The 27,543-nt window shown below is 34.9% G+C and overlaps 1 protein-coding gene across 2 annotated transcripts in view; it reads left to right on the top strand.

The window, feature by feature from the left end:
- The window catches only part of ITGA4 (integrin subunit alpha 4), a 108,028-nt gene that overhangs the window by 55,376 nt on the left and 25,109 nt on the right, over nt 1-27,543 (top strand). For both annotated transcript variants that reach the window (XM_074215570.1, XM_074215569.1), the window contains 4 exons: nt 79-233; nt 3,106-3,260; nt 22,642-22,791; nt 25,305-25,381. In XM_074215570.1, the coding sequence (XP_074071671.1) occupies nt 79-233; nt 3,106-3,260; nt 22,642-22,791; nt 25,305-25,381 (537 nt within the window). The remainder of the gene's footprint in view (nt 1-78; nt 234-3,105; nt 3,261-22,641; nt 22,792-25,304; nt 25,382-27,543) is intronic.

Raw genomic sequence — 27,543 nt, 5'->3', positions numbered from 1 at the left:
TTTTTAAGGCATATTAGTGGATCTACTTAGTGATAAATTATTCTGTAATTAAAATTGGTCATCTTATTTATTTTATAGGACAAGGCCAGTAGTGATTGTTGAAGCTTCTCTAAAACATCCTCATTCAGTGAACCGAACTATATTTGAATGTATTGAAAATGGGCAGCCTTCTGTATGCATGGAACTGACCCTCTGCTTTTCATATAGAGGCCGAGAAGTCCCAGGCTATATTGGTAGGTCTGCCTTTATATAAATACTAAATAGTGCATGAGTATATCTCTGCACACTTAAATATTTGCTAAGTAGTATTGATCCTGATGTGTCAAGAATCTTTTGAAAGTATCCTTAGTGACTGTATTAATTTTGATTTGTGTCTTCTTCCTCTAACTTCCCTATCTTTGTGAAGCAAATTGGTGATGAGGAAGAGGTTGACATATGGGAGCCCTGGATGGGGTCCAAAGAAGAATGTTATTCTCACAAATATATTGTAAGATAATCAACTTTAAAGGTATCTGGGAAGCCTACTTATACTCAAAGGATGCCATTAAAGTTAATTTATAGTAGACTGCCATATTTTGCCTCTAGTGGGCTAGACTGATAAGATGGATTGATGAGAACAAAGTGTTTTTATATGGACCAGCCTGTTTTTATCATTGAAACTTTGATAGGATATAAGTTCAGAATAAAATTTTAATTTAAATAAAGAACAGCCTGCTTCTTAATGATTTATTATGACAACAAACCAGTTTCTGGGAGAAGGGCCAGTTACAGTCTAAATAGCCAATTCTCACTTATATGTACTAGTAGTAGTGGAGCATTGACGTGAATAATCCAAAATATTGGATAATCTGAAAATCATTTATATTTGATTTTGAAATATATTCTGAGTTTCATGGAATTTAATCTAGTATTTATACTGATTATTTATGATCCTAATTATTTTATCTATAGATCAAGACTAAAAGTAGTTCAAATTATTTGTGAAGAGATGATAGGAATGACAATGTGTGCCAGGCTACTTATACAAGTAATTCATAAGTTGTGTAGTTCAAAAATAAGTAATTAAAAGATGATAGTAAAAAGCAAAGGTTACCATTCCAGCCCAGGGATCATTTTAAATTATAGATTACATAGAAACTGAGAGATAAGAAATAAATACTAGAAATTATCTACTTTAAACTCTCCATTTAAGGGTTGAGAAAACCTAGACCTAAGGAATTTACAGGATTGACCTAAAGCCACATAGCAATTTAGTGGCAAGGTCAGAACTAGGAGCAGCCAATGTTGACTGATTGCTCAATGACTGCCTCCTATCATTAGAGATACAACTAACATTAAATAAGATTGATGATTAAATAAAATATTTGCAAAGTGTTTAGTTTAGTGCCTGGCATGGAATAAGCACTAAATAAATGCTTATTTCTTTCCTTCCCTAATATATAGAAGGTCAGAATAATGACAACAAACCTTAGTCAAAATTAAATTGTAAGAATGATTCTTATATTTCTGACATGTCCCCCAAGTTGGGGGACAAATAGAGCAAATGCAATGCCAATACTTGTCTGTAAAATGCCCGATTCAGTTATTCTTGCTATAGTTAGTTGTTCAATAGAAATGTGAATAAATTTTAACAAAAGAAGAAAAGAAGGAAGGAGGGAGGGGAGGGAGGGAGGGGAGGGAGGGGAAGGAAGGAAGGAAGGAAGGAAGGAAGGAAGGAAGGAAGGAAGGAAGGAAGGAAGGAGGGAGGGAGGGAGGGAGGGAGGGAGGGAGGAAGGGAGGGAGGAAAGGAAGGAAGGAAGGTCTATAATGTGTAAGTGCTGTACTAAGTGTTTCATAAATATGATCTTATTTGTTTTTTACAGGTAGGTGCTATGATGATACTCATTTTACAGTGGGAAAAAACCTGAGGCAAACAGGGGACAGATTTCTTGTCAGGCTATAGTCAGAACTGCCATTTAGGAGGAGTAGGTGGTCCCAGAGTGAATCATATAGCAATGCATAAAATCCAGCTTATTGGATTTAGATCCTGGTTAAATATATTTTTCCCTGTATTCATTCTGTCTTTTTTTTTTTGAACCCGACATTTACTATCAATAGGAAAGTGGTTCTAAACATAACTCAGAGATCTTATATACATAACCACCCCCTGCATTGCTACTAGTATATCTTTTTTTTTTCAGAAGTCTGAGAAGGACTCCAAGGGAGACAATATGTAAGGGAGATATATTGAATCAAACTAGCACATTTTATGTCTTACTGAAAGTGGTTTATTCTCTTTCATTCACTCGCTCTTTGCCTGCTATCATTTTATATTTAATGAATTTTATTTACCTACAAAAGCTTCCACTGGACTAAGAGTGGAAACTGTAATTTTTGCCCAGGCGTGTTTGGCCATCTAAATGCCGATTGTGTACTTCCTTTGGCACACATCAGTTCTTAGGAAAAAGGATGAGATGATTAAGCTAGTCCTGAAAGATAAAGCAGTATTTTGGGAAATGTGTTATTTTTTTCAGGTTCCCTTGAGAGGGTGCATTATTAAATGATACTGTAGTGAACTATAAGAATTATTTCATTTCCTAAAATGCCTGATTTTTATTCAAGAGAATGATTTATTTAGTTTGGAATGATAATGATAAATCATTTTTATAGTATACAGTTTGCAAAACATTTCTGGCCTAGTAGAAATTAATAGAGTAAACTTTATTCATCTATTTATTTTTGATTTCTTTTTGTTTAAACTTTTAGCTGAATCTTTTGCCACTAAAATAAAATTTTTCTTAGAAAACTTGAATCCGTTTTCATTGGCAGATGGGTATCTACTAAACTTTTCTTAACATAATTTCTAATCAAACATCCATAATTTATAATGAAATTTTTATTTATGTAAATCTCCTTTGACTTTTATGTCAATAATTTTAATGTGTATTTTAACTATTTTTTCTTAACTCAAGAGTTTTCAAAAATTTGATAAGGAACATAAGATATTTATAGAACACATAGTGCAACATTAAATGGCATTATTACCAATAATAGTTTAAAAAATTCCTTAATGTAGTTACTTTTAGAAAATTGATGCTCATTTCTCTCCTTTCTTTGATGATGTAGTTTTGCATTATAATATGAGCCTGGATGTGGGGAGAAAGACTGAGACCCCATCAAGATTTTACTTTTCTTCTAATGGAACATCTGACACGATTTCAGGAAGCATCAATGTATCTAATTCTACTGAAAAGTGCAAGAAGCATCAGGCATTTATGCGGGTAATGTGACCTATTTTTACTACTAATAAAATATAAACCCAGTTATTTCTCATCAAAATGGTATCTGTTTTGTAGGATATAATCCAGTGAAATTGGTTTTCTCCTATAGGCTACAAGAAGTGAAACTGTATCATGCATAATATGGTCTTATGTTATATATACGCAAAAGACAACTCAAGTCTTTTCATGAAAAGTCCATTTTTCTGTCATATATATATATATATATATAGAATTGAATACATTGAATAATGTATATAGTATATACATTATTCAATGGAATAATATATGGTAAAATGCTTCATGGGTTCTGTAACTATGTGAACCAGGTTTTTACTGTATAGCCCATGTAAACATCATTACATGGGGTGTCAACTCCTTAGAAGTCTTCCTGTGTATAATTTAAATTTTCTTGTGCCCAGAGGTGTAGAGAGTCATTGGCTCATCTCAAGATTCAGAAATAGCCCAACTCAATGTCTACATATGTTTTCTTGGACTTCTGATGAAGCTGTTGCCAACAGGGATTGTTTCTTTAGCCTTGTACCAGAATTGTCAGTGATATTAGTTGAGCCCCAAACAGTTACAGCCAGTGCTTGCAACTGCTGCTGTGGAGTCTCATATACTTTTAAAAAATTTAAACCACTATCCCTAAATTAGTAACACTTTTTTTTTTACATTAGTCAAATGTCACCACCACCCCCCGCCCTGCCCTGGTTAGAGAATGGTACATCCATAGTCACATTATCTTTTCTCACAAACACACAGAAAAGTTAAACTGTTCCCCAAAAGCCTTTTCTAGGATTCTAAATACTAGCCTTAGCTTAGAACTTAATTTTCTCTAAGATGCTTATTCTAAACAAATGCAAGCACAAAGAATCCAATATACCATTAAATGCTAAGAGCACTAATCTCCATGTTATTTCCCTTAATGATTTTTATTCTAATACTAGTGAAAAGTTATAAGATGGTAGCTTTCCAAAGGCATAGGATAACATTAACCTAGCAATCACTTTTATGTGGGGATTAAGGAGGTTCGATTTTTAATTCTTTGTAGCCACATTTTTTCAGAGCCTTAATCACTTTTAATGACAAATAATGGAGTTTGTTAAACAAACAAACAAAAATTAAGGGAAAGGGACAAGTGAACCATTTTGTAAGGTTACTGGGTTGAATTAATGAACAAAAATAATAATGAAAAAAACTTTTTCTCCACATCCTTCTTCTTGTCATGCTATTATTCTAGGTGGTGTAGTGAGTGGATAGAGCACTGGCCCTGGAGTCAGGAATACGGGAGTTCGAGTCCAACCTCAGATACTTGATTGTTACTTCCTGTATGATATTGGGCACTTAACCCTGATTGCCTTGCATCCAGGCCCATCTCCAGTAGTACTGATTCATATCTTGCCCTTGGACCCATATAGTTCTGGAGAACAAAGTGAGGCTGATGACTTAGCACAGCACCCCCTCACTCAAAATCCAATTCACATGATTGTCATAACATCACTTCCTTGATGTTGTGGTCTTCTTTGGAAATGAAGGACAAACATTCTCACATGAAGAAAGATTCTTGAACTTTGTGTATAAACTTCAGAATATAGCTATAATTGATATCATAGACAATCAGTTGAAACTCATCTATTATCACACACACATGTACATATATATACACACATATATTATATATTTGTATCACTAACATATGTTATGAATTGATATGTCTTATCTTTAAATATTTGTTTTCCCAACTACATGCAAAGATAGTTTTCAAAATCATTTTTTAAAAAATTATTTATTTAAAGCAATGGGGTTAAGTAACTTGCCCAAGGTCACCTAGCTAGGCAATTATTAAATGTCTAAGCCTGCATTTGAACTCAGGTCCTCCTGACTGCAGGGTCAGGCCCCTCAAAATCATTTTTTGGTAAAGTTATAAGTTTCTCAATTTTTCTCTCCCGTCCCCCTGACAGAAAGTTTATATGTGTAAAACTGTGTTAAACACATATAAATATTAATCATGTTTTGAAAGAAGAATCAAATTGAAATGGGTAAAAACATTAGAAAGAAAAAAACATACTATGTAAGACAACTTTTAAACATTGAAGATAGTAAATTTTGGTCTACATTTACACTGGATAGTTTTTCTCTGGATAAAGATGACATTTTCCAGTTGATGTGTCTTATAAAAGAAGAAAGAGAAATGGCAAACTTTGGTGACCACAATATTTTATTGGATACTCTCACCCTTATGTAATCTTTTATGTAATCTGAAAGATTACTATCTCCAGAATTGTTTTCTCTTGTTTCCCAATTAAAAGATGGAATGGGTTCATTTAATTCTCTTATTTAAAGCAGTGAATGTTTGTTTTGAGAATGCCATTGACCTTTTAATTTTCCAAAATTTAATCAAAAGAAGTTATTTCTGTCTTCATTTTTCATTTTAGATTGAAAGCTGCAATTTTCATATGTATACAAATTTTTCATCTCAATTATAGGAGTTATATAATAACTAAGTTATATTAGATTTTTACCAATTTCCTAAGAATTATAAAACACTTGGAGTTAAAAGGTCATAGACAGTAAATTGCTTTGAAATTAAATCTCCAGATGTTAGGGTTGCTGGAATATTTGTATGCTGCAGTTTATTTTTTGACATAAGGAGAATTTCCCCCATGAGTTTGGAATGCTCATCAGTTAGTGTTATCATATTCTTTGAAAGCACTTTCTTCCCTGGCTCCCTCCTTCATTGAATCCCAAAGGTTTCATAGGACAGAGTCAACTGTATCTTAGACCTTCCATTTGATGAAATCATTCAACCTGATTTAATTTTGAGAATTTAGAAGATTGCTTTTTTAATTAGTTATAGAATTTGTAACTATTTGAATCACTTTTTACAATGGAAAGCTTTCTGAAAATTTTGACAAGTAAAATTTCATTTGCAAATTCTGATGAAAATACTAAAACATTCAAAATATTCAAAAACACTAGGTGAGACTGTTTTCTTTGGAGAGGAGAAATAACTTGGAGAAATTCATTTTCCTTCTTCCCAGTAGAATTTTGACTGAAGATACCTACCACTTTACTCACCTGCTACCCAATAAATTGGTGGAGTAGGTACTCTTTGTATTAATCAGAAGAGCATGGCTTCTTTTTTCCTTATATAGGAGCATATTTATATTCTTTTCCTCCTATATTTCCCAGAGGCACACTCCCCAAAATGAGATTTTAGTGGCCTAATACTGTTAGTCTATAGGTTTCCTAAATCTAGTTTCTACAGGGTTTATTAATTTCAGTTCTAGATACATATTCTTATTAAGCAATTTATGTTAGAATATAGAAAATATATATAGTATAAGAAAAAAAATTCACCATTAACCTCTCCATCTTTTAACAAATTTGACCAATACCTAATATATGATTACATATTATTACTGAAATAGAAGCATAAGCTAATTTTTATATCACTGTCATTTCTGCTAGTGTCAGTACCTAACCAATAGCTAATTGTTTGGTTTATATGTCACATATTCCCTTTTAGAGTAGACAACTAATCAACATTCTAAAGAATCATCTTTGGTTTATAAACTCTTGAGTATAAACCCAGAGCTGCCAGATTAGTCAAATGAGGAAGACCTTCTCTATGTCACTATTATTAGAATGTTTACATCTTCCACAAAATATTCTAATTGTGGGAAGGTTGACTCAGGGATGAACTGGTAAATGTTTAACAACCAGCTCTCCAGAAAAAAAAGAGCATTCATGTTTTTTAAGCTTAATCTCCATTATTAACATTTTGTCCATCAGGATTCTTAGGCCTAAAAATCAATAAAAAAAAAAATCAAGCCCTGATGAGTAGCATTTACCCATTTCTGAGGCATAAATCCTCTTACTGAAAATTTAACAATTGATTTTCCTAAGCCAGTATGAACTCCATTCAACTCATCCTTATTCTCAACATAATCAGGACTTAGTGATTGTTCTACATTAAATTCACACATCGATATCTTTGCAACTCAGTGCAATTTATCAATGCCCAGCAAATGTTTGAAAAATCTACTTGTGTTAGATAGCCATCAAAAGTGATTCCTCCAATATGAATGTAGTTTTAAAGTTATTCATATAACAAATTATTATAAATATGAAATATCTCACTAATAATAATTGTCTTATATTATGAGCACATTTGAGAGCTATATTTTTGAGAATTTCAATATCAAAACAATTAACATATTTTATTGAAATACTTTTGGACAAAATCTTGATTATTTAAATTAATGCCAGCTACAATTATTTGTTCTTCAGACACTTATCAGGTATGATAATATCTTCATGCATTTGTCTTTCTTTCCCAACTAATTGGTAAGTTCATTAAAGGCAGAGTCTGTGCCCTATGTTTATTGTATCTATTACATGACCTAGCCCATCGCCTTGCATGATCTAAGTAGTCCAAGATGATTGTTGATTGATTAAATAGCTTTCTAACTTTGTTATTATGAATATTACTCAGTTTCTTTGAAAGTGCTCAAATTGAGATATCGGTCATTTTTCATTTTAGTTTTTATTGAAAAGTATGCCCGGTATATAGAGTGCTAGGTTTGTAGACATGCAGTCATTTAACTTTCTATGGCTTAAAAAAGAGAATGTAGAAGAGGAAAAAGCACTAGGTCTGGTGTAAAAGGACCCAAATTCATATTTCATCTATACTACTTACCTGGGTCTATGAGATATTTAGGAGGACTAGCACCTTTGTCTGAGGGTTGGCTAAACCCTTTTCAGTTTGCTAATCCACCTGTGGTATCTAACTGCCACTCAATTCTCAACTATGTTTCCAAGAAACTGTTTCATGTACAGTGTCCATACCATCCCTCAACAGGCTTACATTCTCCTGATGGAAACCACAACTAAGTAAATATAAAGTAATTCCTCAAGAAGGAGATCAGAAATACTTATGGAGGTTAGAAAGGGTCTCACATAGAGAAGGTGAAACTTGAGAAGAGCTTTGGGATCAGCTAGGGACTCCAAGTGGCTGGTTGGGGAGGGAGAAAATTCCAGCAAGGGAATGTGCAAAGAAAGAGAGAGGAGATGAAAAGCTCCCATATGAAGAATAGCATGAAGGGCTATTTATGTGTAATTGATATAGATAGTTTTGAACAAATTGCAAAGAAATTTAAATGCTAAACATAATAGTATGTATTTTATCTTAGATGCTAAAAACTCTTCTTGAGGATGGGATGGGGTGATATTGCCAGACCTGTGCTCTAGCATCTATTATTTAATAATAATAACACCAATGTGTTTATTTAAAATTATTAAAGTACATAACATATTATCTCTTTCAAATTTTACATTAATCATGTGATGATATTATTAATCTCATTTTATAGATTAAGAAAGTGAGACTCAAAGGATTTAAATGATTTATCCTCATTTTGCAGCCAATCAGACATGGAATTTGACCCTGAATCTATTTGACTGGACTATACCATATTATCTTTCTAAACCCTTAGTTAAGGGACTTAACTTATTCCCTTTAGTACTCACAATGTAGGAAAGTGTTTGGGATGGCCTTACCTTTCAAAATTATCACTCCAATTTCTGAAAGGCTACATGTGTCTTGAATGCTTTCTAATTTGCCCCTCGATTTGTTTGCTTGTAAGTTAAGTTAGAAACAACTTGACTTTGGCAGTACTGTAGCATTGGCCACAATTGTAGCTGGTTAGTATCACTTGACAAACCAATCACCCCTTTTCCAACCTTCTGAATATGAATGTATCCATTTTACCTTAACACCTCCCTAATTTTGTTCTAAGAGGCATGACCTTACCTTTTGCATCTTCTCTACTCTAACTTTCCTAGAGAAGCTAAGGGAGTCCTTTGAATGCTTTAGAAAAAGACAATACCTAGAATCAAACTGCTTCTGAGGGAAAGGCCTTCATCACTGAAATCTGTTGACTTGAGATTTACACATTAGCCAGAGTTAATGTCTCTCTTTCTCTGCTTTGGGAGAACTTAAAATCACTAATAAAAATTTTTGAGTTAATCCTTTAGCTTAAGCTTCCAGCTAAGAAAAATCCTGGTACTAGCCAAATAACCATAAATAGATATACAGTTATATAGGTTTATGTACATACCTATGTACATGTGCATATACAAATATACATATAAATAATGTGGATGGTAAGGTTTACATTCAGGTAATATAGACGTGTGTGTATATATATATATATATATATATATTGTGTGTATGTATGCACATGCACTTACATGTATGTAGGTGTACTATAAGTATGTCACTCTTCCCTTTCTTTCTGCCCCCCCTTTGCCAATAATGCCATACAGCTAGAAAGAGGATTGATCAGTTTTTTTGAGAATTATCTGGTTATAAATTACTAATTAAATCTGAAATTATGAAGAGATTTAAAGAACTAAGAAACTTGGGAGTAATTATCTGTCATCCTGGACATAGAAAAAAGATAGGTAGGGGAACTAAAACACTTTATTAATTTTCTCAATATTCTAGAGAGAAATAGTTCTATTGGCTTCAGTTCATTCCTACCATCACTGATTCCTACCTCAGAGTCATGGAGGAGAAGATAGGGGCAAATGAGGACCAAGCCCCTCCAACTACGTATCCCAGTCTTCCAATTGCAGCTTCCATTCCCTTTGCTGACTCAACTGAGTCCTTCACTGAGCATCTTCTCTTCCACCATTCCCCTAGCCCCAGAAACAACCACCCAAAACTTTGCTGGTACTCCCTCAACTGTGATTGGCTCCAAGCTTTTAGTAATCTCACACCTTCCTAGGATGTGAAGAAACAAAGTGGACTCTATTTTCCAGAAGCTCCCACAGCTATTTCTCCCTTTCCTTGTAGAGATGTCTTCAAATGCCTGATATTCCATTGATCCTTCTTAGAATGAGCTGGCAATGTCTACTTATTGGCTTTCTACTCTTCTTTATTATATATTAAAATCATGAAAGGGCATGTCAAATTCTGGCCTAAGAATCAGAAAATTCTGAATTTTGAGTCTGGCTTCTGACATATTCTAGTTGTGTTACCTTAGGCAAATTACTTAACTTCTGAGACTGCGCATTAATGTACAGGGGGCAAACTGCCTTATTAGAAGGGAACTCCCTATACACATTAGTCACAATTTTGATTAAAGAAAAATTTGGGTGCCAGACTAAGTGGCACAGGGTAAAGGGTGTTGACCCAGAGTCATGAGCTTCATAAGTTCAAATCTGGTTTCAAACATTTCCTGGAAGTTTGACTTAACTTGTTTGCCTTAATTTCCTTATCTGTAAAATGAGGTGGAGAAGGAATGTTTTGCTATGATTTAATGGTGGCATGAAATAATCATCATTTAAAAATACTTTTTGAATTGAAATGAAGAAAACAAAGATATGGTGAAGTGGGAAAGGATTCTAGAATTGGAAGTCAAGTTTGAATTTTGCCTCTTGACACTTAATAGTTGTGTTTTCACTGATCCTTTCTGTGTGTCAATTTACCTCTCTTTAAACTGGGAAAGGTAACTTTACCTCACATGGTCATTATGAAGAGAAACTGAAGACATTAAAAAATACCTTAGGCTATTAAAATTTCAGTTCTGTAATACTAAAAGAACGCAAAAACATTTAGCTACCACACCAGTAGTCAACTGCCTCTCTCCCATTCCCCAACTTACCACTTGACCAAATTAGAATACTTGTCTTTATTTCTTATATTTTTAATCCAATAGTCATATTATAAGTAAATACAATCCCCTCCCCCCACAAAGAAAGAGAACCTCAAGAAAAATAAATTAAATAAAAAAGGTGTTATTCAGTCTCTAATCAGGCACTATCAACCCTTTCTTTAGGATGGATAACCCCACTAAAGAAATTGCTTCAATATTTTTTCCCACAATTGCTATTACTAACTGTATTTCCCTCCATCCTATTTTCTGACCCTCATTTATTCTATTCTCTCTCCTTTAATCCTGATCCCCCTTAAAAGTGCATTGTATTAGACTACCCTCCCACAATTTTCTGTCTCTCTTCTGTCCCCACATCTTCCATCCCCTCCCCCACCCCCTTTCTTGCATTCCTTTTCACTCCTATTTTCCACTCAGGAAAGATAAATTTCTATACCAATTGAGTATGTATGTTATTTCCTTTCTGAGCCACTTCCAGTGAGAGTAAAGACTCAAACATGCTCCCTCATCTTCTCCTCTTTCACTCCACTGCAAAAACTTTTCCTTGCCTCTTTTATGAGAAATAACTTGGCACATTCTGCCTCTCCTTTCCCTATCTCCCAGGACATTCCTTTTCTGCCCATTAACTTCCATCTTTTTCATATATTATGCCTCAAAATTCAACATCCTTCTGTGCCTTATCTCTCTCTCTCTCTCTCTCTCTCTCTCTCTCTCTCTCTCTCTCTCTCTCTCTCTCTCTATATATATATATATATATATATATATATATATATATATATTCCTTCTAACTGCCTAATAAATAAGAAAGTTCATATGAGTCATCAGGATCATCTTCCCAAGCAGGAATACAAGTAGTTTGACATCATTAAGTCTCTCATAATTCACCTTTCCCATCCACTCTCTCTATGCTTCACCTGAATCTTTCCTGTACTTGAAGATCAAACATTCTGTTCAGCCCTGGTTGTTTCATCAGGAAAGTTTGAAAGTCCCCTCTTTCATTAAATATTCATCTTTTCCCCTGAAAGAGTATGTTTAGTTTGCTGAGTAGTTGATTATCAGTTGTAATCCAGAGTCTTTTACCTTCTGGAATGTCATCTTCCAAGTCCATGAACTCTTAATGTAGAAGCTGCTAAATCTTGTATTATCCAGACTGTAGCTCCATGATATTTGAAGTGTTTCTTTCTGACTGCTTGTAATATTTTCTTCTTGACTTGGGAACACTGAAATTTCATTATAATATTCCTGGAGGTTTTCATTTTTGGATCTTTTAGGAGATGATTGGTAGATTCTTTAAATTTCTATTTTAAGCTCTGCTTCTAAGATATCAGTGCAATGTTCCTGGAGAATTTCTTGAAAAATGAAGTCTAGGGATATTTTTTTGGTTATGACTTTCAGGTAATACAATGATTTTTAAATGATCTTTTCTGAATCTATTTTTCCAGGTCAATTGTTTTTCCAATGAGTTATTTCACATTTTCTTCTTTTTGATTTTTCATTCTTTTGGTTTTGGTTTATAGTTTCTTGATTTCTCACAAAGTCATCAGCTTCCCTTAGCTCCATTTTCCATTTGAAGGAATTATTTCCTTCAGAGAGCTTTTATATCTCCTTTTCCATCTAGCCAATTATGCTTTTTTAAGGCATTCTTTTCCTCACTGGCCTTTTGGACTGCTTTTATTTCTGTTTGACCTAAATTAATTTTTAAGATGTTATTTTCTTCAGGTTTTTTGATAATTCCTACACCAAGCTACTGATTTGGTTTTCATGATTTTCTCACATCATTCTAATTTCTCTTCCCAATTTTTCCTCTATCTTCCTTACTTGATTTTCAAAATCTCTTTTGAGTTCTTCCATAGCTTGGGATCAATTCAAAATTTTCTTTTTTTAAAAAATTTTCTTTAATTTATTTAGCTATTATTAAAATATTCCTGTTGTAAGAGTAAACATAATACCCCCCCACACAAAATTATAAAACCTCATGAGAAGCAAAGTGAAAGAAAGAGGGTAAAAATGTATTTCAGTCTGTGTCCTGTTACCATCAGCTGTCTCTGGTGGATCACATTCTTTATCACAAGTCCATCATAGAGGTTACTTCCATATTTTTTCCACAGTTGCTGTTACTGATTGTAATTCCCTCCATCCATTCCTCTCTTCTACTAACTGTTATATTCTCTCTCTCCTTTCACTTAGTCCCTGTTCAAAAATGTGCTGTGGGGCAGCCAAGTGGCACAATGGACAGAGCACCAGCCCTTCGGCCAAGAGACCCCCAAGCCTAAATCCCACCCCAGAGACCAAGCAAACACCAGGCCCCATGGTCCTAGACAGGCCACCCAATCCCAACCCTTGGAAAAAATAAAAAAGGAAAATGTGTTATATCTGACTTCTCTCTCTTACGGTCTACCCTCTTCTCTATCACCCATATCCCCCCCTCCCCCCTCCCCGTCCCCCTTCTCTCCTTTTTCTTCTACATTTCTATACCCTATTGAATGTGTATGCTGTTTCCTCTTTGAGGCATTCACGATGAGAATGAAGGCTCCCTCATTCCCCCTCACCTTTCCCCCCCTTCCATACTATTGCAAAAGCTATCTTTGACTCTTTTACATGAAATATCTTTGCCTTTTCTACCTCTCCTTTCTCTTACTCCTAGTACATATTTTCCTTTCACTCACTGACTCCATTTTTACAGTATATTATATCTTCAAATTCAGCACTGTCCTGTTACTTGTCTAGAAGAGCTCCATCTACCTGCCCTATTAAATGAGAAAGTTCATATGAATATTATCAGTATCATCTTTCCATGCAGGAATACATATAGTTCATCATCATTAAATCCCTCATAAGTTACCCTTCTTTCCCACCCTCTCTATGCTTCACCTGAGTGAAGATACTTGAAACTCAAGCCTTTTATTCAGCTCTGGTTGTTTGAACAGGAACATTTGAAATTCTCCTGTTTCATTGAAAATCTATCTTTTCCCTTGGAAGAGGATGTTTAGTTTTGCTGGGTAGTTGATTCTCAGTTGCATTCCAAGGTCTTTTGCCTTCCAGAATATTATATTCTAAGCCCTATGATCCTGTACTGTAGCTGCTGCTAAATCTTGTGAGATCCTGAGTGTAGTTCCATGTTATTTAAATTGTATCGTTCTGGCTACTTGTAATATTTTTTTTTAGATTTTGCAAGGCAATGGGGGTTAAGTGGCTTGCCCAAGGTCACACAACTAGGTAATTATTAAGTGTCTGAGGCTGGACTTGAACTCAGGTACTCCTGACTCCAAGGCCAGTGCTCTATCCACTGTGCCACCTAGCCACCCCTACTTGTAATATTTTCTCTTTGACTTGGGAGTTCTGGAACTTGGCTATAATATTCCTGGGGGTTGGTATTTTTTTGGATCTCTTTCTGAACGAGATTAGTGGATCTTTCAATTTCTATTTTGCCCTCTGCTTTCTAGCGTATCAGGGCAATATTCCTGTAGAAATACTTTAAAAATGAAGTGAAAGCTATTTTCCTGATCATGACTTTCAGGTAGCCCAATAATTTTTAAATTAGCTTTTCTGCATCTGTTTTCCATATCAGTTGTTTTTTCAATGAGATATTTCACATTTTCTTCTAGTTTTTCATTCTTTTAGTGTTGAATTGTTGTGTCTTGATTTCTCACAAGGGTATCAGCTTCCTTTAGCTCCATTCTACATTTGAAGAATTGTTTTTTGTTTTCTTAAGAGAGCTTTCTTATCTCCTTTTCCATCTGGCCAATTCTGCTCTTTAAAGCATTCTTCTCCTCGTTAACATTTTTGAACTGTTTTATCCATTTCATCTAAACTGGTTTTTAATATGTTCTTTTCTTCAGCATTTTTTGCATCAACTTGACTAAGGTTCTGACTTTGTTTTTATGTTTTTTCCTGCATCTCTCTCATTTCTCTTCCCAATTTTTCTTCTACCTCTCTTATTTGATTTTCAAACTTTTTTTGAGCTCTGTCTTAGCCTGAGTCCAACTTCTAAATTTCTTGGAGACTTTAGATGCAGAAGCTTGGACTTCCTCATCTTCAGAGGCATCTTGTGTTTTCGTCCTCCATGGGACCAATTTTGGCTATAGTCAGGTTCCTTTTGTTTCTATTTACTCATTTACCCAGCCTGGTTTGAAGTGCTTCCTGAGCTTTTGAGTATTATTGGGACACCCCCACAAAGACCTTAGTATGTGAGTCCCTGACTGCTCTCCTGACTGCTCTGTTCTGTGGATGGCAATGGGGGACTCCCAGATTGTGACCAGGGTCTGAATATGGACAAAGCACAAGAGTCCTGTTTCAGAGACAGAGGACAGGCCTCAACAATCTCCCTCTACCTTACCACTCATGGGCTGAGCACTCTGGAAGCAGCTGCTGGGTGACTCCCTGCTGGGTGGCTCCACAGACCTGTTTCAGTTTCCTGGAATCTGGGCTCTGCTGAGGGTCATGGCCAGGCTGAGGAGGGCCACCACAATGACCTGGACTTTGTGTTCACTCTGGCAAAGGTCTCCCTGCTGATCTTCCAAGTTGTGCTTGGTGTTCCCTGGGGTAACAGGTAAGGAAACTGCTTCTGCTGCCAGGAACTAGGGTTCCCAGGGACCCAGGCACCCCAGGGTTGTTCCCAGAGGACTCCTTTACTCTGATGCACTGCCACCCTCCTCCAACCCCATGGAACAGAGCCTTCCCACAATTTACAAGCTTACCTTGGGCCTGAGAATTGCTTCACTGGATCTTTCTGTGGGTTCTGTTTCCCAAAAATTTAGTTAGAGTCATAATTCTAAGGTTTTTGAAATATTTTAGAGTGATCTTCTAAGAAAGGCCATCATATTGGCTCCACCCCGCCCCATAATTTTTTGGAAGTTTTGGATACAGAAGCTTTGACTTTGTTATCTTCTGAGTTTGTATTGTGATCAAAGTAATTATCTGTGATTGGAATTTTTCCTTCTGGTGTTTGCTCCTTTTCCCAGTTTATGATTTGATTTTAACTCTGTTAAAATGGTGCTCTGCTTCTAGGGTATAGGACACCCTGTCCCAGGTTTTTGAGGATTTTGTGATTGTTTTCAGGGATATCCCCTAGGGACCTCATTTCCTCCAAGGACTTATGAGAATCTCTAACTACTCTCCTGCTTGTGCTCTGGTCTGTGGATGATGACAAGTACTCCTTTCTATCCTGGAACCTTGAAGAGAGTCTCTATGCCTCTCTAGCAGTAAAGCTCCTTTTTGTGACATTGTCCTGCCACAGAGATAGACTACAGAAGTCTACCTCAGTCTCCTTTTCATCCCTTGATTGAGCACTCTGGAAGCAGCTGTGGGGTGGCTCCCTGTGAGGTGGTTCCCCAGACCTGCTTCTGGTTCTTGGGGTGGGACTTCACCAAACCCTGCATTGGACTGGGCTCAGGGCTCACTCTAGTATAGCAGAGTTTTCCTGCTGCCCTTTTCAATTTTCCTTGGAAATTCCTTGACTGAGAAGTCTGGAAACCACAACTGCTGCCATGGACCCAGGTACCCCACAGGCTGTTCCTGAATGCCTGGAATCAGCTTGCTCTAGTACATAAAGCCAGCACTACCAGCCCTTTCTAACCCCAATGTAACCCCTGTGGATCTTCCAAGGTGTCTTGGGTTGGAATATTGTTTTACTCAGTCTTTTTGTGAGTTCTGCCACTCCAGAATTTGATTAAAGTCATTATTTAAAGATATTTGGAGTTGTATAGATAGAGCTTGTGAGAATTTCTGCCTTTACCATATTGGCTCTGCCCCCAGAATACTTGTCTTTAATCAGCCTTCAAGATTTCCTGCAAATGCAAACTTCTATGAAAACTAAACAGAAATAGGAAGACTGTAGGACTTAGTTCTTTTTTTGTTGTTGTTTGACCCAACGAGTTGCCAAGGCTGTAATGTGTATCATCTTAGATAATTGTCCATAAAAAATGTATCATAGCATTTTCATTGCTTTTAATACAGATATTAGCCCAGCAACTCTACTTCTTTTTCTTCCAAAATTTTAATTAGTAATGTTTTGGGATGGAAACTTCATTCTTTACATAGAACTGTTAAAGTTAAGTAAGTGTGACTGTCTGACAAGTAAAGTCCCTGCAAGGGTGCTTGTGCATTTTTTCTATATTGTGAGAAAAGAATAATTAATAGCTAATTAGGATAATGGAAGTAATATACAGCAGATGCAGAGAAGACCTTGTGGAAAATTAGTATGAATTAGATCACATGTAATTTGGTCAAAGCAAGCTAGTTGAAAAGAATTAAAGCAATGGACAGTGGAGGGACAATCAGTGGTTGTCTATCTCCCACACCTGGGGAATAATTTAATCAAGTTTGCTATTGGAAAATTCAGTACTTCAAGCTGTTCCATTTTCACAAGTAGATAACTTGGGATTTGGACTTTGATTTGTAGCATTCTTGTATAGTCAAGGTTTCCTGCTTAAATTATCACTTTCTGAGTGGCTTAACAAAATTAGATATATATGTTTATACACACACATACATATATGTGTGCATTTATGCATATACATATTTAATTTAGAAATATAAAAACCCCTCACCTCTTAGTTCAATTCATACTAGATATCTCCCAGATACTATTTAATTAGTAAAATGAATCATATTTTACACTTCCATTATCACCTGGTTTTCAATCAGATGTCATGACAGGGTTATCTTGATTCCTCTATCTCTTTTCCCTCCTCCCTCTCCACACTCCCACCTTTTTTCTCTATATAAATGATATAAGAAAGACATTGTGATCTAATGGATAGAGATCTAAGCTGAGAACCAAGAAACCTAGCATCAAGTCCAGCTCAGATCCATATTGGATCTGGGACCCTGGGCAACCTCTTAATCTCTTGGTGTGCTGCATGGCGGTTTAAAATTCTAAGAAGAAAAGGTGCCAGCTTGCATAAGTTGGTAAGGAGATTTTACTGTATCTATAAAATCACAGGTCTTTTCCTCTCCCCAGTCATATAAACTGTCAATGAGAATTCTTTGTTTTTAAGAAATCTTTGTTTTTAAGAATCTGACTTCTCTAACATTTTTTTTGGTAAATGGTAAAAGTTATAATGAACACATGTTCATTTTACCATATAAAGACAAGAGGAAGAAAACTTTAACATAATACAAAGGCAGAATAGATTTTATGTGATATTTTTATTGATCTTCAAGTGGCTTGATTAGCTTTGTGAAAAAGGAGTATAGAGAAAATCAGACATGAAATAAGAATGACCTAGGTTAAAGATCTATTCCTACATATACTAGCTGTGGAACTTTGAGCAAGTAACTATAGGAAGTCTCTAAACGTATAAATTAGAGATGGAACTGAATTGCCAATCTACATCTGTAGAGGAAATTTTCATACTAGGAGTACAGTTCTCTTCACTGATTAAAACATAGATCTAGGGATGGCTAAGTGGCACAGTGGATAGAGCACCGGCCCTGGAGTCAGGAGTACCTGAGTTCAAATCCGACCTCAGACACTTAATAATTACCTAGCTGGGTGGCCTTGGGCAAGCCACTTAACCCCATTTGCCTTGCAAAAACTAAAAAAACAGAGATCTAGCTCCCCCCTAATTCCCAACCCAAGGCAATGTGCCTGTAGCCCCTTTCCTCAATTCTAATAGGGAAGACAACAATACAAGAAATATATTGTTTAAATTCTATATTTTATTTCTGATAGGAACATTCCCTAACATCATCTCCAACTATTTTATAATAATCACGTCCAATTATTTTATCTGTAAATATCATGTATATACATATTTGTTTTTAACATTGTCTTCTCCATTAGAATGAGTTCCCTATAAGCAAGAAGTATCTTTTGCCTTTCTTTGAATCCTCAATGATTAGTCCAGTCCCTGACACATATTAGGTACTTAATACATTCCTGTTGTTGACTAATATTAGGACAAATTCTAATCTTTTGCTTTAAATCAGGGGTAGTAAACATCTGGCCCACAGACTGTATAAGGCCCCCCTCTTCATTTGGTCTAGTGCTACCATGGCAACCAAAGGCAGGACTTGAAATTCTAGGAACTTTTTTAGTGGTGAATTAATTAAATGTTTGACCAAATATAACAAGCTAATTCTAAAGCTGATAATTTTGTAGGATCCATGAATGACATTATAAATATCCAAATGGCCCTTGGCAGAAAAAAGGATTCTCCATCCCTGCTTCAAATACATAGATGGATGATTGGATGAGTGGATGGATGAATGTGATGGATGGATGGATGGATGGATGGATGGAAGGAAATCTGGCCTACTGATACTAATATATGAAAAGTTTATATCATACTATAATGCCATGTATTTGTCATTTCTTTGAAGAGGTCACCTAATCTGAGGGTTAGCTAGATGGCAAATTAGATAGAGAACTTGCCCTGGAGTCAGGAAGACTTGAGTTCAAATACAGCCTCTGACACTTAATAATTACCTAGTTGTGTGATCTTGGGCAAATCATTTAACCCCATTGACTTGCAAAAACTAAAAAAAAAAAAGTTCACCGAATATGAATATGAATGTTAACCCCAATTACATTTTCAGTAATTATGTAGTTCTCCTGAAAGCTCCTGAGACTATTTTCTTTAATGTTCCATGTGAGCTTTATTAAACCACCCTTTTCTTTTTTATGACATCCACTTTTGAAATTAGAAAACATTAATTCTGCCTTGAGTAAAAACTGTATTTTAGAAATATGGGTCCAAGAGGCATTTAAATTTAAATTTTAACTACAGTTAAAGGCAGCCATATCAATGACCAGTTCCAAAAATATATAGTAGAAATAGTAATAATTCTAATTATAACAATAGTAACAATTCTAAAGCAAAGAAAAATTAAAAAGATTGTATATTGCTTAACAAGCTCTTTTGGAAGCTGACTATAGATGTATGACCTTATTGATTTATAACTTCCCTTTCCATGCTTTGGGATTATTTGAATTTTTAACTAGGATTGTGTTTTTAATAGTTAGGGACCCTCTTAGTTGTATTTTAGTCTTATGATGCATGGGTCTAATCCACCCAAATTACTTAATTAGGAATTCAAATACTCAAATTCAAATGGATTGGTGAGTCATCAATGTGGCTATTCCCTCCAGATGGCAGCCTATCCATATCAGTCTATTCCCTATGATTCTTGTTTTTAGTCTTTAATATTTTCACCATTTCAGATTCATCCCAAATTCTAGTACTTTCACTTTGTTTTATATGACATTGTGAATATATCTCTGGAATATTAAGGCAGTCTTTAAGTCATCTTTTGCCACAAGCATGAGATCAGTTTATCATCTATATCACTCATAAATTTCTATGATGGTATCCTTTACTCTAGTTCTCCTTTGTAATTTCTTTTATTCATTTATTACTGCAATAATTTTATGGGTACACCTCCTTATTTTAAATATTTAGTTTTATTCAAGACCTTGTTAGATTCATTTTGGTTTAACATATCCCTTGAAATTCAATGTGATATAGCTTATTTGAACCTACCCTTTTCCTTTGGATAATACCCATACTCAGTTTTTTAGAGTCTGTAGCTTTTTATGATTTACAGTCATACAATGCCAGAATATTGAGATAAAAATGCTTTTGTTTCAAGGAGATGTTTGGTAGAAGTAAAATAACTTTCTAGTTTGCCAAAGGCAATCTATGTTATCTTCTTTCTGTTCATTTCTGTCCCAATTTCCAGTGCCTATTCTAAATATGGATCTTGATGGATGTATATTAGTTCATCTATTTAACTGGCTAACTACAGTCTAGAGCATGATGCATTTAACAAAATGCTAACCTCAAATAAGAGCATCAGAAACATCCAGAGGACTCACCAAACTATAATGCATTCCGGTTTACTTGAAGTTGGAATAGCTCATATTAATTCAGTTCTTTTTAAAGGAAAAAAAATGCATAACTTGATAGTTTCCTGATGCTTGGGGAAACACTCATTGCTTTCAAGGGAGAAGTTGAGCCAAAATGAAGCCAATAATTCTTGACATTTATTGTTTCTCTGTTAAGAATTTTGGATATTTTTAAAACAAAGAATGCAGCCACCTATAGAAATAATTCAATTGCACAAACAAAAATGTCCACTTTATTATCTATAAAATCTAACAATCAAATCAGATATACCTATAAATAAAATTGTTCTTCATTCCCTCAAATTATTTCTATGTGGTACCATAGATTCTCTTTGCTAAATGGCATAGTATAATGGAAAGAGCACTGGAATCAAATTGGAGAAATGCAAAATTCTATTCTGGAAAAGAGGAAACACCTTTAAAGAGGTGGATCATCTAATCATTTGTCTCATTTTGCAGAATTATTCCCCCCTGAAGAGAAGAAAATAAAATATAAATGACATGATCCCCCTTTTAAAGAAAAGTTTCATTCACTAGAACATCTGAACAGATATCTAGGCTGCACATATAACTGATGATTTCTCCTTGAATTCTTTGGCTTAATAGAGCAACTCATCAGTATATTAAGAAAAGATAGCCTTTAGTTTTACTTAGTCTTTCTAAAGTATTACTGGTACAAGATAAACTTTTCTGGTCAGATAGTCCAACATAAACATTATGCATAACACACTCAAATAATTATGCTGCCACCACTACTATGGTGTCCATTCATCATAGCCTTGCAGACTTTTGTATGGTATTTGTAGTGTTTTGAGGGATTGGGGGAAAGAAAGTATGAATAATCTTAGAAAGGGAAAGGGAAGGAACATTTTGGGTATCAGGAGAAGAGAGGACTCAGCCAAAGTTCAGGTTGTTTATAGATCAAGCATCACTGACATTTTATAATAGAAATCACTGAAATTAAAAACAAAAACTTAATAGGAATTCCTTGATGGTTCTCATTCACCTTTTGCTGTCTGACAATTATAGTGAGTATAAAACTGTCAGGAGTGGGCTAGTAGTCTTTTACCATGAGGCTCTATTGTATTTTCTAAAATGGAAGGCTAGAAAATTTTTCCATGATGATTATTTTGCTTTGGAATTGCTGCCCATCCCGTGAAAGGCACAAAGCATAAACATATATCCCATTTGAGTGCTGTCATTATTAAGTAACTGATAGTAATATTACACAAAACTAGATTCTATGCTCCCAAATCAACTTGCCCCCCATTCTGTATCCTCACCCTGCAGTAGAACTGATGGGCTGGTATAATGGCAGCAGTGGGGGAGGAACAACTGAGTATAGTTCTACACTAACTGTCTCCCTAAATTACATAATTTCTAATTTTAATCCACAAATTTTGTTTTGTTATGTTTTTTATTTTTTTTCAAAACTGAGTCTCCCTATCTTGCCCAGGCTGGTTACTGCAACCCCTCATGGATCCAATGCCATTACTGGTTAGCATTGGAGCTCCATTACTGGCAGGCTTCTTTGTTCCTTCTTGGGCAACCTATTCCCAATTCACTTGTATTGATTGGTGTTGGGTTAAGTGTGGAGAGAGCTTATCAACTTTAATGCACTACTGTTTAGAATTTTGAACTTTAGCCTACCTCAGTAGCAAGGAATATGGTGTGCCTGAGCATAGTTATACTTAAAAAAAAAGGTTTGTGGAAAGAAATAGAAAGAAAATATCTGAGTTCTCTATATTGAACTATTTAGCTTTTTTACAGGAAAAAATTCTTATGTTTTAAGCATTCGGTCATATTTGTATGTTTATTAAGTAATTAATATTTTTTTTAATTTTCTTAGAAAGATGTAAGGGATATCCTTACTCCAATTCTTGTTGAAGCAGCTTATCACCTTGGGAATCATGTGATCCATAAAAGCAGTACTGATGAATTTTCACCACTTCAACCAATTCTTCAGCAGAAGAAAGAAAAAGACATAATTAAAGAAAAGGTTGGAATATTTTCCTTTATTTTAATTTTAGTACAGTCTTGATTTTAGCTATTTCATGTAAAACAAAATGAATTTTTATGCAAGTTCTTTCTTTAAATATATATATATATGTAATCCATATCTTGCCTTGTTTACTGATGTTATTTTACAAAAAAAATACATATTTTCAGGCACCACTTTAAATTGTCTTTTCCCTTTTTATGCTCATATATGTAGTTGATTTAAAAATATTAAATATATGAATATGTGCAAACCAGTTTTCTATTTACTCATTCCAATGTGAAAAAGGTTAATAAATTAAATTGATACCTTTTATGAGTTAGTATTATTTGCTACACACAATGCCATGAACTCATGCACAAAATATATCTAGGGGCATAATGTATTCTACCACTTTATGTGGTCATATATGGTTTTGTTACTTAGTAATTCCTGTTTTTCCATTTCATGTTGTGTTTTACATCTCCATTTCTTTACAAATTATTTTTAAATGTCTCATGCCTTACATTCATTGCTTACCCTATTTTGTACCAGATTTTTTTCTGTATCATAAAAATTGCCTTAATTTGTTATAATCATTTCATTTAAGCCTTTACTTTTCAACTGCAAATACAGTTAGCCAAGTTTACTTGGGCAGAACAATGGCATTAATTGAAACATATTTCATGATACAAGAAACGTAGAAGTTCAGAGACCTCAAAGGCTCATATAGCCCAGCTACTTGAAGGCAGTTCAACACCTTCATTTAACAATGAAAGGCAATTGAGGTCCAAATATGCCCACATATGGAGAGATTTGAATGTTAGACTTGGCTTACTATAAATTCAATTCACCCAGAGCTGGATTATACAGGTTCATGTTTATAGTCACTGAAACAATGTGGCAGGCAAAGTTCACAACTACAGAGAAAGTCTTTTCTATCTCAGTAAAGATGAAATTCCTTGAAATTCTGGGACAATTTTTGCTTTTAATTTATAGAATCATGGCATTTCTGGTTGTGAAGGGACTCTGGGGTTTCTTTTTTTAAATAATTGTCCCCATGAGCCTTTGCTTGTAGATATCAAGTGAGCAAGAACCCACTATCATCCTGAGGCAATCCATTGCACTTGATAGCTTGAGTTACTAGAAAGATTCTTCTTTCATGATGCCCAAATTTACCATTTTCAATTTATAACCACTGGTCTTGATTTTGCCTTCCAAGGATAAGCAAAAAAGAAATATCTAATCCTACATCCGCATCCTTGAAGCCAGATCTCATCTACCTTCTATACATTCTTTTCTCCAAGCTAAGTATTTTTCTCCACCTGGAATATTCCATATGGCCTGAAGTCCAGACCCTTCCCCTTTTCTTTCCTCTGAATATCCTTCACCTTTTTAATCTTCTTCTAAAAATGCAAAGAGCAGAAATGAATTAAACATTCTAAAACAAAAGACAAAAACACAAACATTTAAGTGCCCGCTATTTATTAAGTACCCACTGCTAAGCACTTTGCAAATATCTCATTTGCTCTTTACAACATCCCGAAGAGATAGGTGCTATTATTAGCCCCATCTTACAGTTGAGGAAGCTGAGGCATCTATGTCACCACACAATATACAGATAGCATCTGATAATCAAATCAAAGCCTTCCTGATTAAAGGCCCAATATTCTATCCATTGTGCCCCCTCCCTAACTCTAATGTGTCTTCTGATCAAGGCAAAGTCAGTAGTATTCTTAGTCCTTCTTAATCCTGGAAAGGATTGCATTAGCTTATTACATATATATACATTTAGCTTATATATACATATATATATATATATATATACATACATGTATATATGCATACAAATGCAAATGCAGCAATTAGAAGTGAAAATGGAAAAATTATAAAGAACAAGCATGGCTTGAAAGAAGGTATAGGAGAAGACACTCTCAACTTCCTTTAAAGAAGTGAGAGGTCTACAAGTGCACATTCATTGCACGTAGTTTAGCCTCTTTCAGTATATTGATCAGATATACTAATTGTTTTTCTTTTCGTCTTTAAAAATACTATTTGTTAGATGAGATGGCTGGTGGGGAGGAAGGACACTGGAGAAAACATGGTAATATAAAAATAAAAATCCTTAAAAACTGATTTTACAAGATAACATTGACTCTTTTGAATGCTATATCATAGTATTGACTATGAGTTTACTGCATTCCAAAATCTTAATATCTTTAAATGAACTGTTATCTAGTAATACCCATCTTTGACATTATTTAAGTTTAAGGTTACAATTATTTCTTTCAAATTCCATCTTACTTTGGCTCACCCATCTTTTTTTTTTTTTTGCTTCACCACATTATTAGTTTTTTCTCTTGAGTCATTTGATACATTTCTTGAGTATGTCATTTTTAGGCCTTTTGCCAAGTCATTGAGTAAAATTTTAAAAATTAACAATATTAAGTCAAACTCTGATCTCTAGGTATTCTACTGAAGACCCCCAAATTGATAACAGACCATTAATTGCTTCTCTTACATTTTCTTTTCAGATAATCTTTGCAAGGTTTTGTAGCCGTGAAAATTGTTCTGCTGATTTACATACTTCTGCAAAAATTGGATTTCCAAAGTAAGTGTTCCAAGTATTATGGTTAATCACAGTCAAGGTTTGGAATGTTCTGATTAAATAAATATTTTGGATAATTCCACACCAAAATGACCAATTTTCTGAAGACTTAGAATGTACTAAAGTTCTAAGCAACATGATCATTTGTTTTTGATCTTATGAAGCATCTACTATCTGTCAGTCATGTACTAGTGATACAGCAAAAAGCATAAGGCAGTCTGCTCCTTGGGAGCTCTCAATATAATTAGGAAGACAATCAACAAACAGCCATGTATAAGGAAGGTAACTTTTGTTGTGAAAATTCAATTTTTTTCAATAGTGTCTGAATCTTCATGACTCCACTTAGAATTTTTTTGGCAAATATTGGAGTGCTTTCCATTTCCTTCTTCAGTTCATTTTGCAGATGAGGAAACTGAGACAAATTGGTTTAAGTGATGCTCAGAGTCACACTGTTAATAAGAGTCTGAGACCAGATTTGAACTCAAAAATAGGTCTTCCCAACTCCAATCAAGCTCAGCACTCTTTTCACTAAGCCATGTGGCTGCCCAAAAGAGATACAGGGCATATAAATTAGAGATAATCAACAGAGGAGAGATATTAGCAGTGAAGGAAGTTGAGAAAAGTAGACCTTTAGCTAAGATTACAGTGTCAAGTTTTCCAAACTGCTGAGTGTCATGAAATTAATTGTAAATACTGAAAACTGTCTATAAATAGAGGCAAAATTTTAGTTTTGATTTTCCATAAAAACAGATAAATAGTAAAGGCCATAGTGGAATGGAAATAACACTGACAAAGGATCTAGGAAGAATTTCTCAGTCCAGTTATGTCATTATATAGTTGTGAGCTCTTAGTCAAGTCATTTCTTAGATTATTTATAAAATGAGGAAATTATATTAAATAATCTCTTCTGGGTCCAATGCTCTAATCCTATTGAATTTGTAGCAAATTGCAATCAAGAGTAATTGCCTTGCTCATCTAAGAATAGTTGGTCTAAGTTTCTAAGACATTCCTATTTTTAAGAGATATTTCAATACAATTTAGAAATAGAATTTATCAGTGGAAAAATATATGATAAGCCCTTTTTACATTTTTTATATAATATGACTTTAGTGTTTCCTCCAGATTGTTGTAAGGCATCAAATAAGTTAAAATACACTATCTTCCATTCAACTGAATCACTCATCCTCACCTCACTCCTTTCTCTCTCTGCCATACTTACTAAAATCCTATTGTAATTCAAGTGTGGTAAATGAAATCATCTTCAAAGAAGGGAGAATTATCTGAATGGAATTTCAATCCAAATAATCTGAATACAGATTTTAGTATGCAGGAGTCAATGATAAATGAATGATAAAAAGTATTTATTAAGTATTTATTGCAATGCAGGGCAGATAGGTGGCACAATGGATAGAGCACTGCCTTGGAGTCAGAAGGACAAGAGTTCAAATCCAGCATCAGATACTTGCCACTTACTAGTTGTGTGACCTTGGGCAAACCACTTAACCCTGATAGCCTGGAATGCAGGGCCATCTCTGGTCATCCTGATTCATATCTAGCTACTGGACCCAGATGACTCTGGAGGAGAAAGTGGGGTACTGTTCCCCACACTCAAATCCAATTCATGTGCCTGTCATGGACATCACCTCCCTGATGTCATAGTCTACTTCGAGAATGAAGGACAAACAACCACAACTGCATGTCAAATACTATGCAAAATGCTAAAGATAGAAAGGAAGATAAGGAGTTCTTATTCTAAAAGGAAGTTGGTCCACAAATAATTATAAGATATAGAAAGCATAAATGCTATATCTCAAAGGGGAAACATTAGACATGAGGGAAATCTGGAAAGGGCTCCTGCAGAAGATGTGATTCTTGTTTGTCCTCCATTTTCAAAGAGAAACATGCCATTGAGGAGGTGATATCATGTCATGCAAGTGAATTAGATTTAAGTGAGAGAGAACTGTGCAAAGTCACCAGACTCACTTTCTCCTCCGGAGTCATCTGGGTCCAGGGGCCAGATATGGGTCAGGACAACTGGAGATGGCCCTGGATGTAATAGGAGACCTTGATCTTTTTCAGTTAATGTCTTTAAGAGGCCTTAGTTTGACTGAGGCAATGCCCATTCAGTGATAAAGGCATGTGATAAAGAAATGAGGCCAAGGTGG

The sequence above is a fragment of the Macrotis lagotis genome, chromosome 1, assembly GCF_037893015.1.
Source record: "Macrotis lagotis isolate mMagLag1 chromosome 1, bilby.v1.9.chrom.fasta, whole genome shotgun sequence".
NCBI lineage: Eukaryota > Metazoa > Chordata > Mammalia > Peramelemorphia > Peramelidae > Macrotis > Macrotis lagotis.
Note: the sequence above shows the minus strand (reverse complement) of the source record. Positions and strands in the feature narration are given on the sequence as shown.